Consider the following 16,314-nt stretch of genomic DNA (forward strand, 5'->3'; position numbering starts at 1 on the left):
GACTAATGTTCATGTTATCTATTCCCTTTTGATGTTCATATTCCCAAATAAAATTCAATTGAAGAAATTGGTTTTTCTAATAATAATAGCTGACATTTGCCTAGAACTTTAAAATTTGCAAAGTGCTTTTTGTGTGTCAATTCATTTGAGTCTTGGAGCAACCCTGTGAAGTCAGTACTGCAGATATGACTATCTCCATTTTATCAGTGAGGAAATAGTGACTGAGAGAGGTTAGTGTACATGTCAGGAGATTTGAATCTTTCAGACTCTATAGTCAGTATTCTATTCACTCTGCCAGGCTGAATCATATAGTGTTTCTTGTGATCCTTCTTTTTTCATCTCATCAGGGCGTTGGGGAAAGTCCATCCTCAAATGAAAAGGTTCAAAATATCTATTGGGCCTTAATTTTTAAAACAAGGGTTGATAAATTTCCATTCTCTTCTTTCCTTTGAAAAACTTTTTTTTGGTCTTTTGGGGAGTGGGAACTCTACTATTTGTTAAGGTGCCTGGGTTTTATTTTGATATATTTGGTTTTTTTTCCTTCAACTTTAGGCACAGGAATATATTTTTAAGTATATAGTTCAGTCTCGAAGGCTGTTTTCTCTTGCCACTGGTGGACAAAATGAAGAAGAATTCCGGTGCTGCATTCAGGAGCTCCTAATGTCAGTACGGTTCTTCCTTTCCCAAGAAAGCAAAGGGTCTGGAGCTTTATCTCAATCACAGGTAATTTTTGTTAACTGCTGAATAGGGAGAAAAGGTGTTTGCAGTTTATTTATTTTTATGTAGAAACATAATTGAGCTTCAGCTTATAGCTGCACCGGATATGATTTAGAATAGGTTTTTTTTTTTATTCCATCAGCCCTAAATAGCAGAACTTGGTTGCTTTATTTGCAACTTTTTTCTACCTGAATTGAAAAGATAGTGATTTGTGTTAGCACCATTTCTGGTTTCCAGAAAGAATATTGGTGGCTGGACAGCCTATTCCCATCATTGTTGTGGAAGGAATTTCATTAGATCCAACATGGTTTTGATTATCTTCCCAAACTGCTTTTTCATCTCTTGAACTCTGGCCCCTGATTACGAGGGCCGAGGACCAAACTGCATGTTGTGGTACTTACATGCTCCCTAACTGTCCTGGGGCAGATTACAATGACTGCTGCAGTTGTCCTGATGTCAAACTTGGAGCTAGAGGAGAAGGTACTCACCTTCGGGGCATGGTGGAGAAGTCACAGAATAGAACAGCCAGGTGAGAAATGAGGAGGATGCATCTGCGTTTTGGGTCCCATCCTCCAATCAGAGGGGCAGAGATAGTAGGAACTCTACATCCCCCTCCCCCAGGAAGTTAATGGGGACAAATTAAAGCTTTAAAATCAGTTCTTCCAGGTCGGTAATAGGTTGGAGACTGTAATGTGCCATTAAGTATACTTGAATTGGTTACCCACCTAAATCATGTTTCTGGACTTTTTTGGTGGGGTACTTAACTAGCTCTTAAAGGAAGCCAGTTTGATGAAGTATAATAATGCCTTAAATTTGTATAGGGCTATATGGTGTTTTAAGTGCTTTCATATATATTATCCCATTTCATCATCACAACAAACTCTTCAGGGAGGCAGGGCAAGTACCAGATATTAAGATGGTAGTATAGTTATCCCTTCCACATTGCGGGGAGTAGGGGCACAGTGCTCCTGTGATCTGGAAAATCCAAGTAAAATTTTTTGGGCTTCCCTACCAGAAAAGAAGTCTGAATTATTATGTTATTAAAAGATATAAATGTTATATTTAAAAGACACAAATGTTATATAAATGTTAAATGATATTATGTTGTTAAAAGATATGAGTTATTAAAAGATAAAAAGATAAATTAATAAGATATTAAGTTGACAAATTAGAAATAAAAGATAAATAAAATAATAAATTAATTAATATTACATGATACTATACATGTATTTTATGCATTTCTGAGTTTCTAAACTTTTCCTGTGACATCTGCTGGCCTTTGAGTGTTGTTTGGGGCTTCCACAAAACTCCCCCCCAAATTCCTATTTAATTTCTTATATCAACCTGTGATACATGGAAACCCCGATGGGGGGAAAGTTGTGATGTGGAAAGGATAACCGTAGTGACTTATCCAAGGTCATACCTCTAGTCGGTGGCACAGCTGAAAATAGAAGCCGGATCCCCTGCCTTCTGATTTGGGGCTCTTCCCCCAACCCAGTGCTGCCCCCTGCTGATGCTGCATTTCTTACCACTATCAGGGAATTTCTGAAATGTCCCAGTTCTTTTGATGTTCTAGTCACTACAATTCAAAAAAATAAACAATAGATAATTTTATCTGTTCCTTTTAAGGTATTCTACCCTTTCTCTAATCAACTCTCCCCACCCCTCTTCATTTAAAAATACTTGAGATAATCCCTCCAAACACTGAGATTTTAAAACTCATTTCACATGGTAATTTGAGGTTAATTTTAATTCTTTTTCCTTCCTCTTTTTTTTTTTTAAGGCTGTGTTCCTGAGCTCCTTCCCAGCAGTGTATTCTGAGCTGTTGAAACTCTTTGATGTTCGTGAGGTAGCAAACTTAGTGCATGATACTCTGGGCAGTCTGCCAACAATCATGCATGTGGATGACTCCCTTCAAGCTGTGAAGCTTCAGTGTATTGGAAAAACAGTGGAAAGCCAGCTATATACTAACCCCGGTAGGGTGATCATTCTCTTGGGGGAAACAGACTCTGTAGAAAATTTACCATGTCTTGCCTTCACAGGTCAGCAGAACCCTATGAAAACATTCTGAAAGCCCCAGTTCATAAAAGCATTGTTAATGTGGAATATTAGAGCTAAATTCTTTTTTATCCATGCTAAAAGCATGACTAGCGGTATTTCTGTTTCCAGAAAGAATAATCCATAATGATGATATCATGGACTCTAAGCACACTGCTTTATTCTGAGTTTGTATGGCAAACTTGAATATTTGTGTTTTTTTTCATTTTTAAACTTAAGTAAGGAATCAAATAATCATTTTTTTCAAAACTTATGAAAAAAAGAATAGGAAACTGGTATAATAAAAGGCATCAGTTAAACAGACAAAGTGAATAGGGATTTTTTGTTTCATTTTTTTCCCAAAATCAACATTTTGGAGGCTAATTCCATGAAAACAGCCCTCTTCCTAGGAAAGTGGATTTTTTTGTTAAGGAAGTTTGGGATCCTGGATAGCCACCATGTTTTTTTTGTATCAGTTTAACCATTTTGATTAGTATGGCACACTGCTGGAGCAGTCACACAAATAATTGCTGTTATCCCTCAGTCATGAGTTGAGCTTTTGCCATTTTGTAGACTGAGTGCCAGTGAGAGGCTAGAGACTATTGAGTGCTCCATGTGTGACCATGCACCAAAGGACTGCTTGACACACAGGGTTGGGCGGCCCAGCAGGTTGGCAAGCGGACAAAAAGGGCTAAAGAGGTGTATAAAAGCAGCACTTTTGAAGAAAGAGAATGTGAGAGGTGATTTCTGAAACAGTTCCAGGTATGTTTTTCTAGTCCACTAACAGATTATACTAGTTCATCTTGAGACCAAAATGATATTAAACCAAGAAATTTGTTCTGGTGACTTGCAGAGTACACACAATAAAGCACCTACTATGTGCAGAACATTAGGCTCCAATAAAGATTTTTATTGCTAAGAGGTAACCAGTACACAATCCCTATCCCTGAGGATAGGGCCCTCTGAAGGGCTTATCGTCTGGTAATACAGACCTGAGGTTGTTATCACTTAAATTTTACAAATGTAACCTGGTATCCTAAGTCCTCTTGGAGAGACTAAAGGTTTCCTAAGGAGGGTAGAAAAAAAATGAAGTAGTGGACTAGAAATGCAGAATGAGATACCCACTCACAGACGTGGCCAATGTGTTGATATTTTTTTCCTCTTGGACTATACATATTTGTTACAAGGGAGGGCTTCATTCTGAGGGGAGGAGGGAAAGGGAAAGGAATAAACTATTAATCACCTACTATGGTCCAGGCACTATACTAGGTGCTTTACAAATATTATCTCATTTGATCTTCACATCAATCCTAGAAGGCATGTGCTGTTGGCATTCCCATTTTACAGAGGGAGAAATATGGTAGACTATGGGGGAATGATAGATTGATTAGCTAGCAAAAACAGCTTCAATAAGTTTTTTTTTTAAACTGCACAGAAGAAAAATAGTACAATAGGGAAGACAAATAAATTGGAGCAAAGTTGTTACCACTTTCTTAGATTTTATATAATATATATGCATATATATGTAGCATATGTGACTCTATCTCTGTCTTGCTCCATAGATATAAACACATATGCACACACACACACACACACACACACACACACATATTTTTAAAGTATATAACACCTCTTATGTTCTTCATATATGGACATGTTGGTGTTTGTTGATTTCTAATTTCATAATAAAAAAAGAAAATTAATTTTAAAACAAAGAAATAATCTAGAGAAGAAGCCAGTAAGAAAAGATTCCACTGGGGCAGATGAGACTCAGAACCAGTATCAATACTTTAATTTAGTAAATAGAAGAGTGGAACACAGATGAGACTCTCCCATGGAAGCAATACAAGTAGGCAGTCTTCTCTTAGTGGAGAGCGAAGCTGGCCTCTCTGTGATGAAACAACAGAAGTTCATATTCAGTATATAGGCCCTCGCAAGTAAGAAGAATCCAAGTAATACCTCCAAGAAGGGAGAAATGGAGGTTGATGGTTCCATACGGAGAGCTACAGATGCTTTCATATTAGAGCTGAAATAGTCAATCAGGATCATTGAATTACAGCTATAAAGGAGCTCAGAGAAAATGAAGGGCTGGCTACAGAGATAGTGTCAAAGAACGGGATTTAGTTTTGTACAACGACAATTTATTATACCAGAGTGATATAATGCCCCTAGGTAGGGTCAAAAAATGGATTTTAGGAAGATCAAGAAGAATGTTCTTAGAAGAAGGCTTGAGCAGATCAAAAGTACTGAAATTTGATCAAAAAGACACATGTAAAATAGCACAAGGAGATATTATGAGTAACAGCATGTATAACAAAGGAGAACCACAGTCGTGGGTGATAGGCCCGGTAATTCTCAAGTCAAAATAAAAGGAAAAACAGCCAGGGACAAATGCTTATGGCCTCAGATGTCTGTCCTACAATGACAGTTTTCTAATTTGTATTAGCAAGGTATGATTCATGTCTTCCATCTGGCTGAACATTCTGTAGTAAACTCATAAAAAATATCTTTTAGGTCTGTCTTTTTCCTTAACCAAATGATCTCCATCATGCTTCTGCTCTTGGGGGCATGGATTTCCAGAAAGGTACAAACTTGAAAGAAAAACTATATGAGTTCAGAATGAGGGAAATGTTAATATTCTGTAATCCAAACAAACTGGCCTTCTCTCTGGTCCTTACACAATGTACTCCATTTTCAATCTCAGTGCTATTGCCCATGCCTGGAATATATTAATTTCTTACATTTCCTTCTTAGAATCCCACACTTCCTTTAACTTAAATACCATTTTTCACTTGGTGTCCCAAAAGTCTCAGTGCAGTTTAGCGTTTTGCTTTACATGTACATACACACACACACAACTGTACAAAAATGTGCGATATAAAATGTGTTTATACACACACACACACACACACAAATACACACACACACACACATATATATATATATTTACATACAATTACAATAAAATGTAAATAAATTCCTTGAGGGCAGGAATTGTCTTTTTTCTGTCTTTGTATCCCCAGCACTTAATACAGTGCCTGGCACATAGATTGCTATGTAACAATCCATGTAAAATATCTAGTAATTTTAGTTACTTGTAAATGAAATATGATCCAACAGCATGATATGAACCCCTTACCCCTCAAAAATGATGACGTGATTTCAGCCCACCTTAATTGTGAAGGGAAGGTGGTAGTCTCCATGTTATTGTGTAGAGGAGGGATTAGATTTATTCTGCTTGACACCTTCAGGGAAAAAGTAGGAATAATATGTAGAAGTTATAGAGAGACAAAATAAGTAGGAAAGAAGTAGTTGAGTGACTAGTGGATTAAAGTTGGAGTCAAGGAAACCTGGATTCAAGTCCTTCCTCTGAGAAGTATAGGATTGTGGGAACCACAGACAATTCACTTAACCTCTCAGTGACCTGGACAGCTCTCTAAAGACTCTAAGTTTCAAAGAAGTTGCTGGTCTGTGTTGGCAATAAGTTTCCATATTAGGAATTCCCCACACCAGTGAAATTACTGTACATACATGGTAGAATGATGAAGATATTTGATGGTGATAATGATGAAATTCTTTAAAGTTCAAATGGTCCAAAAATTGAATAGGCTGCATTGGGAGCTAGTGAATTTCCTTTTATAGAAGTCTTCAAGTAGAGGCTGGATGACTGTAATGGGGCTTTGTTCTACAAGTAGGGATTGGATTAGATGATGTCAAAGGTCACCTTTCCACTTTGAGTGTAGTTGCCTGGTGAACAGATAATTAAAGCAAAGGGAGGTTAGATAGTTTTGCGGGATATTTCGCCCTGGCTACTGTAGAGACTAATTAATTCCCCTACTCTACTATTAGATGCCATTAGGTAGCACAGTCAGGAAGACCTGAGTTCAAATGCAGACTCAGTCACTTATTAGATGGTCACTTAGCCTCTGTGTCTCAGTTTCCTCATTGTGAGGATAAAATGACATAATATTTGTTATGTGCTGCAAATCTTAAAGCACTACATAAATGCCAGCTATCATTATTGTTGTTGTGGCTTTAGAATTTTAGAGGTCATCCAATCTACCCATTTTTTGAATGAAAAAAACTGAGGCCTGAAATTAAAACAACTTTCCCACAGTTACGCGGGTAATAATTAGGGAGCCCAAATTCTCAGGTGCCAAATCCAGTATTACTGCTCTGCCTGTCTCTACAATATAGCAGAATGCACCTTTTCCACCAGCTCTAGTCTCTTTCTGCCCTGGACAATACTGGACAACCACTGACAGATTCTTTACTCACTCAATATTATTCAGTATTATTTCTCAGTCAGCAAAACCTCCTTATAACATCATCTCATGATTTACCTGTTTAACAATTAATTAAATTATAGCTTAGCTCATGTCAGCTATACTTTGCATTGATAGTTTGCTGATTAAATTTTAAAGAGGCATCGTGGGCTCACAGGACAAGCATGAACAAGACACCCTAGGATTGTCATTCACATTTGGCCATCTTTTTTTTTTTTAAGGTTGCTTTCTTTGGTGCATGATTAATTTCATTCATTTCATTTGAATTTTATTAAGTTCGGGTCTATGAAGGGTACTTAAAAGCTTTGTCTAGATTTTGATTTTTGTCCAAATTTCTAATCATCTTCCCTGCCATTCCTTCAAAAGAGATAAGTAGGTATTTGTAGATGATTTCAGAATTTCTGGGAATTTTATCTCTCTCCTTTGAGATAAATCCAGGGGGTACTGGCTGGGCATGAGAGAAGGCCAGGGAAGCCTTGGACACCCAGATAAAGAGCTCCAAAATCTAATGTAGGGATCTTGAAGTTAATCTGCAGCATTTACAGGCTTTAAGGAGGAGATTGGCAGGGTCAGCCTGGTGACTTGACAGCTTTGGTACTAGCAGTTAGAAGATATTGGATGATAGGAATTAGTTAGAATTGAGGGTGGGGAGATGATTGAGCAGGAGGTTATGATAACCCAGCTGTGAAATGATAAGGACCTGAAACAGGGCAATAGTGTTTGTAATAGCAAGGACTCAGATATTCAACTCAGCCTCTGCAAGAACAGTCTGTTTGTACTATGATCTCCACATTTATTTCTATTTTGTTTGAGCTGCTTGATGCGTGGTAATTACGTTAGCTATCTGCAGGTGCAGCTAAGCTATTTTCTGGTTAAGTAAAAGTCCTGGGTATCTCTTCAGCTTCTGGATAATTGGGTGATTGATCAAGCTAAGACGCGAAGTAGACATAAGGATTCACTATACATATTAAACGTATGCCATTGATAAAAAGTTTGCATTAAAAAAAATCCCAAAGCCTAAAAGGTCATATTAGTTTTTTTAAATATTCCCAATGGGAAAAAAATTCTTAAGAAAGTATAAAAAGGGTTTTATTGTTTTGCACCAATAAAGCCTCCAATCCTTGCTACCAGGCTGTGCAGCTTTCTTTGAGACTGCAGTAAATTTGTAAAGGTTATGTTGAAAGTACATTCCAGAGTTACTTCCCATAAATTAATGGGCTCCCCTGATTCTGTGCCATAACATGCCAGAAGGATGTTTGGTGGGTGGTATCTATTATTCTGGCAACAGCTTTGAAAATAAAAGCTTACTGCATTTGACGGGTGCTTAGTAGCTTTTCTTTCTGAGAACTATAGTTAAGGTACAATTTATATTGACTTTTATTGCAGCAAGAGCTATAGAGTTTTGTTTGTACTTCCAAAACTGATTTGGTTTAAAACTTTGCTGCTAACCCGATAAGAGCTAAAGGGGCTGATGGGACTTAAAGCAGCCATGCCAGTTACCCTCTAGCTATTTCTTGTATGGTGCTGAGTCTGACAGCTAGGGATAATATTAAGTAACAATGATAAATATACTTTAAGGTATAAATTGTCAAATATGTTTTCATACTTGCTATAGAATGTAAGAAAGCACAGAGAAAATGCTGTGTAATTCTAATGACCAGGTTTGGCCTTAGAAAAAAGTGGTAAAGATGTACCTTCTACCTTTTACTGAAGTGAAGGGTAGGTATGCTTATGGAATATTGCACACAATGTCAGACACAGTTGGTTTGCTTATTTTGCTGAATTTTATTTCTTATTCTTTTTAAATTTTTCTTTGAGAGGATGGCTGGCTAGGTAGAGAGTGTAGATTTAGAAACAAATGAGGTGTTAAAGGCAAGATAATTTAAAATGTATGTGCATGTATGTATACATGTGTATCTCTTTGCATGTGTGTGAATGTAGGAGTATTAAAGAATGTACAGATATTTTCTGGTAGTCCAACGATAAGCTTTGACTAAAAGCAGTCAGGTTTTGACCTTGCAAACCCCTATTATTTCCTCTGCATACTTTCTCCTTATCACCGATCCCTTTCATATCATACTAACCTCTGTCTGATTGGACTCTGCCATGTCAGGAAAACTCTTACTTCAGGGCTGCCGTGTTATCTCCAACTAGCAGAGTCTTGAGAGCATTTGCCAAAAACTTATCTCGAGTCCAAATCCCTGGATTATCTTAAGGGTTTTCCCATGTAATAGTGAAAATGTTGTCAAACTCACATGTTAGCACTAAAGCCTAAACTGAAGTAACTAGTTTTGCCAATGTATGTGTGTCCTCTAAATTATATTCAATGTTTTTTTTTCCTTAGGGAAGACAAAATGAGGCCAAAATAAAATTAGACCCTCCAATGTCATTTCTGAGTTTGTACATAGAATCGATAAGATACCGTGCAGAAATCAGTACTGTGCTTTTTCATAAATGGATTCCTTTATGTCTTACTCTGGTTCTCCTTATGTTTCCTTGTGAACTGAAAATGACCCTACGCTCTTGAAGGATATGCCAGCAGAAGACAAGCCCTAGCAGATCCTAGCAAGCTGAGAAGGCTTCAAGCTTCACCCCAATGACAGGTTGCTACCAGAGGGTCAGCCTAGTTAGAAAAAGGCCCATCCCTAGGAAGTTGGACACCATGGGATGAATTATTTTGAAAAACGGCAACTAATGCAAGCCATTTACTTAGGGGTAGAGAAGTGATGAGCATCATCAATGGAAGGACTATCTCAACTGATGAAAAGATGACTAAATTTGGAATAATGATTCATAAACTTTGGGTCACTCTCAAAGCAATTTTATGCAGGCTTTCAGACCCTATTTATCATATTTGTAAAAATACTATTCAGTATAAAAGAGCATAAACCTTAGACCCATTGTGTTTTGGGGCAGGGAGAAGGAGGAAACAATAAGCAGAAGTGTGATATTCAGCTACGAGGTGTCACTCAAAACTTCCAAATGTAATTGGGAATTATTCAACTAAATAAATAAAAGCACAATAGAATGTATATCATGTTAATTTATGGTTTTCTAAGTCAATATGTAACAGGCAGGAATCCTCTTCTATTTGAATTTAACACCACTGGTATAGTGGAAAGAACGTCAGACTCTTGATTTTGGGTTTTAGCCCCTGTTCTGCCATTTACAAACCATCTGAACTTAATCAGTTGCCTCTCTGAGCCTGCTTCCTCAACTATAAAATGGATGTCATGACACTTGGGCTACTTTAACAGGATTGTTATGAGAATCATGTGAGACTGAATAATTTCATGGCCTTGAGCAAGTCACCACCTCTGATGGCCTCAGTTTCCTTACTTCCAAAGTGAGGGGATTGGGTTAGATGATCTCTAACGTCCCTTTGGTCTCTGATATTTATGAAAAGTCTTTCTATGAAGATGATGTCCGTGTAAGCACTTTGAAAGTATTTTTCCTCTGTAAGGTGGAGTTGATACTGTTAACATTCTTATGATGGTATCTCATTTTCATAATATTTCCCTCACAATCCTTGTGTAATTATGTACATTTCGGCTAGGTCTGCCATTTTACATGTGGTACATAAAAAGAATGGGGACCATCTCCAGCCGTCCTGATCTATATCTTGCCACTGGACCCAGATGGCTCCGGAAGAGAAAGTGAGGCTGGTCACCTTCCATAGCCCTCTCTCACTTAAATTCAGTTCATTTGCAAGTTACGGCATCATCCTCCTGATGTTATGTCATTTTCGAGTATGAAGGACAAACAACAACATGAAAAGAATGCTATTTGTGACTGACCTCATGATCTAAGCAATACTTGGTTGTCAGGTTTTATTGTTTTCGTGATGTTTTTAAAAATATTGCTGTCACTTCCCAAAGACATCTTTCTCCCCAATAGTATCTCCCCGTGTAACAAAGATTATAATTAAGCAAGGCAAACCAATAGCTGTACTCTAATGTATATTCCATTTCAAGCTCAGTAGTCTTACCGCCTCCTCGCTGAGAGGAGAGGGCTATATTTCACCACAAGTCCTTTTGGAACAAAAACTGCTCACTTCATTGGTCAGATTTCTACTGTCTTTCAGTGTTGTTTTCCTTTGCATTTTTAGGCTAATTGTTCTCTGTTTTGCTTACTGCATTCTGCTTCAATTCATAAACATCTTCCCTAATTTCACTGAATTCTTCATCATCATCCTTTCTTATAGTACAGTAAAAATCCCTTGCATTCATGTACCACAATTTGTTCAGCCGTCCTCAACAGTTGCTTTTGCAATCAGTTCCTGACACGGCACAGCCAGATTGGAAAAAAAAAAATTGGCCATCATGAAATAATGAGCCCCTTTATCATGACCTACTCTAGCTGTCTTCAAATGGGAAGATAATAGACTCCGAAACCAAAGTTTAGGGGTATTTCAGCAGAACTCATGTAAACAAATTGAGGCTTTCACAGAGAAGTACCCTTTGCTTGTGTGCTGCCCATCCTGTATACCCAAGATAAAGTAGGAAGACTGATTCCATAGGCAATCTGCTTTGTCACATTGTGCATTGCTGTTCTTTTTCCCTGTGAGAGAATTCCCACATAGGGAACATGACTGGAAAGAAAAGTTGGTGGCCCATGGTCCTGTCTAGATAGAGCACACTTGAAGTGTGTCCATCCTTTCCTTAGCTTTTGTAGCTATTTTGGAGAGGCTTAATGCTAATTATGGCCCCCTCTAATCTGTTCCTGGGTTGCCTCAGTCAGGAAAAACTTCTTTGTCTGTATCTACTTGGCCTTCCTTCCTGAGTTCTATCTACTTCAGCAGAACATTCTGCCCATCTTGTTTCTAATCATCTCCACGTGAGATGGCCACATCTCAGCTGGTGAGGTGTCTTGCTGGCATCCAACTTATTTATATGCCCTATCTGGCGAGTATGAGCTGTGGTGGCCATATGGGTCTGATCACACGACTCATTTTAATATCACTCCTACTCATGCCAAAATGCTGATTTATATGATCCCTGGCCAAAGTCCTGTTCTTAGAGGAAGCAAAGATCAGTTTATGTCTTTGTTTGAGAGTCACTTAGGAGAGAAACTTTTAAAATTCACACTTATCATATTATCGTCAGTGTTGTTTCCTTGATTAAGGGTCAGCAGAATGGGTAAACATGAGATTGAATGAGCATGCATTGAACATTCCAAGCTGAATAGCAATTTTTTTCATGTTTTAGCCTTTAATTTCTACCAATCTGTGTCTGAAAAAATTCTTGCTTAAATTGCATTTTCCCTGCTTGGTCAGTTTGGGATTTTTTTTTAATTTTAAAGGCAAGAATTAGCATTTTAACCAATCAGCTAATTTGGCCTTCAGAAAGACTGGGAAATGAAGACAGAATAACTAATGACATAGGCTCCTGATCGTGGTAATACCTATGCACATTAATTCAATAATTTGCATTGGTTGACACTATACCTGGCAAAGAAAAGATAAGAGCCACCTTGATGGAGTGGGTGCAGTAACTGAATCAGAGTCAGGAATACCTGTGTTCAGATTCAACTTCTGCTATTCAGTAGCCGTGTTACTTAACCTTCTTGAGCTTCAGTTGCCTAATGTATAAAATGAGAATAATTGTTGTTGTGTTTGTCCTTCGTTCTTGAAGAGGACCATGATGTCAGGGAAATGAGACATGACTTGCAATTGGCTTTGATTTGAGTGAGGGAAGGCTGTGCAAGGTCACCAGCCTCACTTTCTCCTCCAGAGCCTTCTGGCTCCAGTGACCAGATATTCAAAAGGATGACTGGAGATGACCAAGGATGCAGTGGGAGACCCTGGCCCTTTTAGGCTCAGGCCTTTTCGTGTACTTTACTTAGAGTGAGGCAATGCCCATTCAGTGAATAGGCCTCTTTAAGAAGTGTCAAGGAATGACCCCTTTAATTAGCAAAAAAAGAAAAAAAAATCAAGCTGGGAGGGGAAGATCCTCAGGGTTGTTGTTCCAAAAAGAAACAATTACCAAGGACATTCACTCTAAGGCAGGAGGGCCCAAAATACAGCCATTAAGTGGCGCTTATTAGGGACCTATTGTGGTCCAGTGTATGAGCTTCAGAGTGAACTGGTTTTAGGGTTTGGGGAAGCAAGGGAGGAAGGGAAGAAGGAAGGAAAGGAGGAAGGAAGGAGTGAAGGAAGGAAGGAATCTAGCCAATAAACCCCAAGTTAAATGGCCAGCTTCTGGCCATCAAAATTTAATAATACCTTCAGTAACTACTTTACATGATTGGTGTGAGACTCGAGTAATATAGCTGTAATATCCCTCTTCAGTTATCTCTCCAATTTACATTCATAGGATAGGTTCTCTCCTTCCCCACCCCCAACAAAAACAACTACCATGTTCTAGGTCCCCTTTGAGTATGTACTCCTAAAATTGTAGTTCCTGAGACCACACCAATGTATACCTCTCTATAAGCAACCAATTAGCTCAAGGCAAAGTATTTATAAAATGCTATAATAAGGAGCACGATATCTCTCCTGTAAACCCAGGGTCCATTCTTACATAAATCTATCCACCATTTTTTGGGGTGGAGTGTGTATCCATTGATTTTAACAGTAGAAAAGCACGCATGTAGAAAATGCACAGGAGGCAGCTAGGCAGCTCAGTATGCTCACCATGCTGAGGCTGGAGTCAGGAAGACATGAGTTCAAACCTAGCGTCAGCACTTAGTACCTACCTGGCCCTGGACAAGTCACTTAACCTCTTTTTGCCTTAATCCACTGGAGAAGGAAATGGCAAACTGGTCCAGCATCTTTGCCAAGAAAGCCCCATGGACAGTATGGTTCACGGGGTCATAAAGGGTTGGATATGACTGAACAACAACAAGGGAATGTATGTGGCCCAGACACGTATGCATAAGGACATCTTCACCTCTGTTGCTGGACCCTTGATATCTCCTAGTGCAGTTTTTGCATTATTCCTTGCTAGGTACAATTTATCTGCCATATTAGACCTGTAGTTCTGATGCTGGTCCATAATCTCTGCCATCTCCACCTGTAGGCTAGCTGAAATCCTAGTCTAGGATACTGCTGTGTTTAGGAAAGAAACAAAACCTGTAACTCAGGACTATCAGACACTTAGTTGAAGACTCCATTGTCTCTAGTTTTGGACTCAGCTGAAATCTTGGTCTCTGGTACTGCTATGTAATTTTGACCTAGGCTATTACTCTTCAGGAAAGAAATACAACCCATGCTGTAGGGACCAATAAGAGTCTTTATTCTGTTGTTGTTGTGTTGTTTGCAGTTATATCTGACTCTGTAACCTCATTTGGGGTTTTCTTGTCAAAGATAGTGGAATGGTTTGCCATTTCCTTCTCTAGCTCATTTTACAAATGAGGAAACTGAGGCAAATGGAATTAAGTGACTCCCTGGGTCACAAAGCTAGTAAGTTTCCAAGGACTGATTTGAACTCAGGGAGATGAGTCTTTATGAATCCAGGCCCAACACTCTATTCACTGTGCCACCTAGCTGTCCTGTCTCTATTCTAGGATGTGTCATCTCCTGAGCAGAAGCCCAGTTCCATGTGCCAGATTCTTGCCTCCTCACTTCCTGAACTCTACCCTGCAGCTGAAACCCCTCTCCCCATTTGTGCCTCTGCTACAAAATGCCATTACCTGAGGAATTTAGGGCACCTAAATCCCCTCCCCATCCTGCTATACTTTCCAAGAGGCACAAGGGAAGAAATAGTGAATTACCCAACTCTTGCTTTTTAAAGGCTACCAGAGACATGGCTTATCCCTCAGCTTATCAGTTGTCTTTCTCCAGTATACTCCAATGCTAAATTCTGATCAGCAACTATGGCCCACATGCTGTTATAGAGTTATTTAAGAAATTTTGTTCTTTAAGATACTGTTATTGGATTGCTTAGATAACTCCTACATACTGTATTCTCTGATTCTTAGGAATACTCACACTTTTTTTAATAAAAGAAAGGCAATATTCAAAGTATAAAACCACTACATAACTGTTATTAACTGTTATTACTATCAGTAGTAAACAAGCAAGCGTTTATCAAGGTCTTTCTATGCACCAGGCACTGTGGTAGGCACTAAGAGTACAAAGACAAAAATAAGAGTCCCTGCCCTCAAGGGGCCTAGTAATAAATTTGTAGGCAGTGTAATCATATGCTGTATCTATTCTTCACAAATAGATTTTTATTTACCGTTCTAACTCATGTTCTACAATGGGTGTGCTCTCAGAATGTAAATCACATTTTTACAAATCATATCTGCTGCATAGTGAAAAAAGTAATGGGTTAAGGATTAGTTTATCAACCTCTGTGACTGTGGTCTGTGCTTCATTGTCTACATCTATAAAACGAATGTAATAATATTACACCACTTAGCATTTAGGGTTGCTGTGGGGAAAGTCTTTTGTAAGGCCTAAAGTGGTATATAAATGTGTGCCTGGTTACCAGCTTCATTGTTATTAATATACAATAACAATTTCCAAGATGTTTTTCTTCCTGTCTGATTGAATTGCAGTTCTCAGTAACCCCAAACACTTTGAGCTTCTAGCTTCTCTTTCAAATAACTTTTGGTTTCTAGACAAGTATTTAAATTTATCATTTAAAAGACCCCTGGAGTCAATCACTTTATAAAACAATGGATTATTCTGTAATATTAATAATCACCTTCCAATTCATTTGTTCTCTAAGTCTGAATTCTCCTTATGTTTTCTTAAAGTGAAATATACCACAATTCTAAATATTATTCTCAAGTAGTAGATCTGAAGCTGGGTCCTATTGAGTTGGGATCCTAAGGAAAATTTCCAAACATTGCATCTGTGTTTGGTTTCCACACAGGATTAAACTTGATTGGTGGGATAACAGTGCATATTTACTGTGGAGGCTTACATTTTTGTTTTGTTCTAGCCTTTCGACGTAGATAAGTAAAGAGGCAGGAGTGCCAGTTAGAAATGGGAGGATATAACATGTTAATGAGGTCAGGGTCAAGTGTGAGGGCCAAATGAAATTTCTAGAAACTAAATGACTTTTAAAAACTAGATATAAAGCTTCTGATAGTTTTATCAGTCTATGTGATATTGCTCACATGAGGGCATTTAAAGATATAGCAAGTAAAAGAAATGGTGCCAGAGCTTTCTGTGGGCGAGTGTCCTTGCCCAGAGGTGCCATAGGTTTATCTGTATTTTTTCTGAGTGGGCCACGTTGGAGGAGAGAAACACAACTGATCTCCAAATTAAGAGTCTTTAGAGAGCACAAGGCACTATGTGGGATACCAGATGCATTCATTCATC

The 16,314-nt window shown here is 38.4% G+C and overlaps 1 protein-coding gene across 2 annotated transcripts in view; it reads left to right on the forward strand.

Annotated features, from left to right (window-relative positions):
• DOCK4 (dedicator of cytokinesis 4) overlaps positions 1-16,314 on the forward strand; it is a 541,696-nt gene that overhangs the window by 383,730 nt on the left and 141,652 nt on the right. For both annotated transcript variants that reach the window (XM_036758430.1, XM_036758431.1), the window contains exons 22-23: positions 553-723; positions 2,501-2,693. In XM_036758430.1, the coding sequence (XP_036614325.1) occupies positions 553-723; positions 2,501-2,693 (364 nt within the window). The remainder of the gene's footprint in view (positions 1-552; positions 724-2,500; positions 2,694-16,314) is intronic.

This window comes from Trichosurus vulpecula, chromosome 5, assembly GCF_011100635.1.
Source record: "Trichosurus vulpecula isolate mTriVul1 chromosome 5, mTriVul1.pri, whole genome shotgun sequence".
In the NCBI taxonomy this organism is placed as follows: Eukaryota; Metazoa; Chordata; class Mammalia; order Diprotodontia; family Phalangeridae; genus Trichosurus; species Trichosurus vulpecula.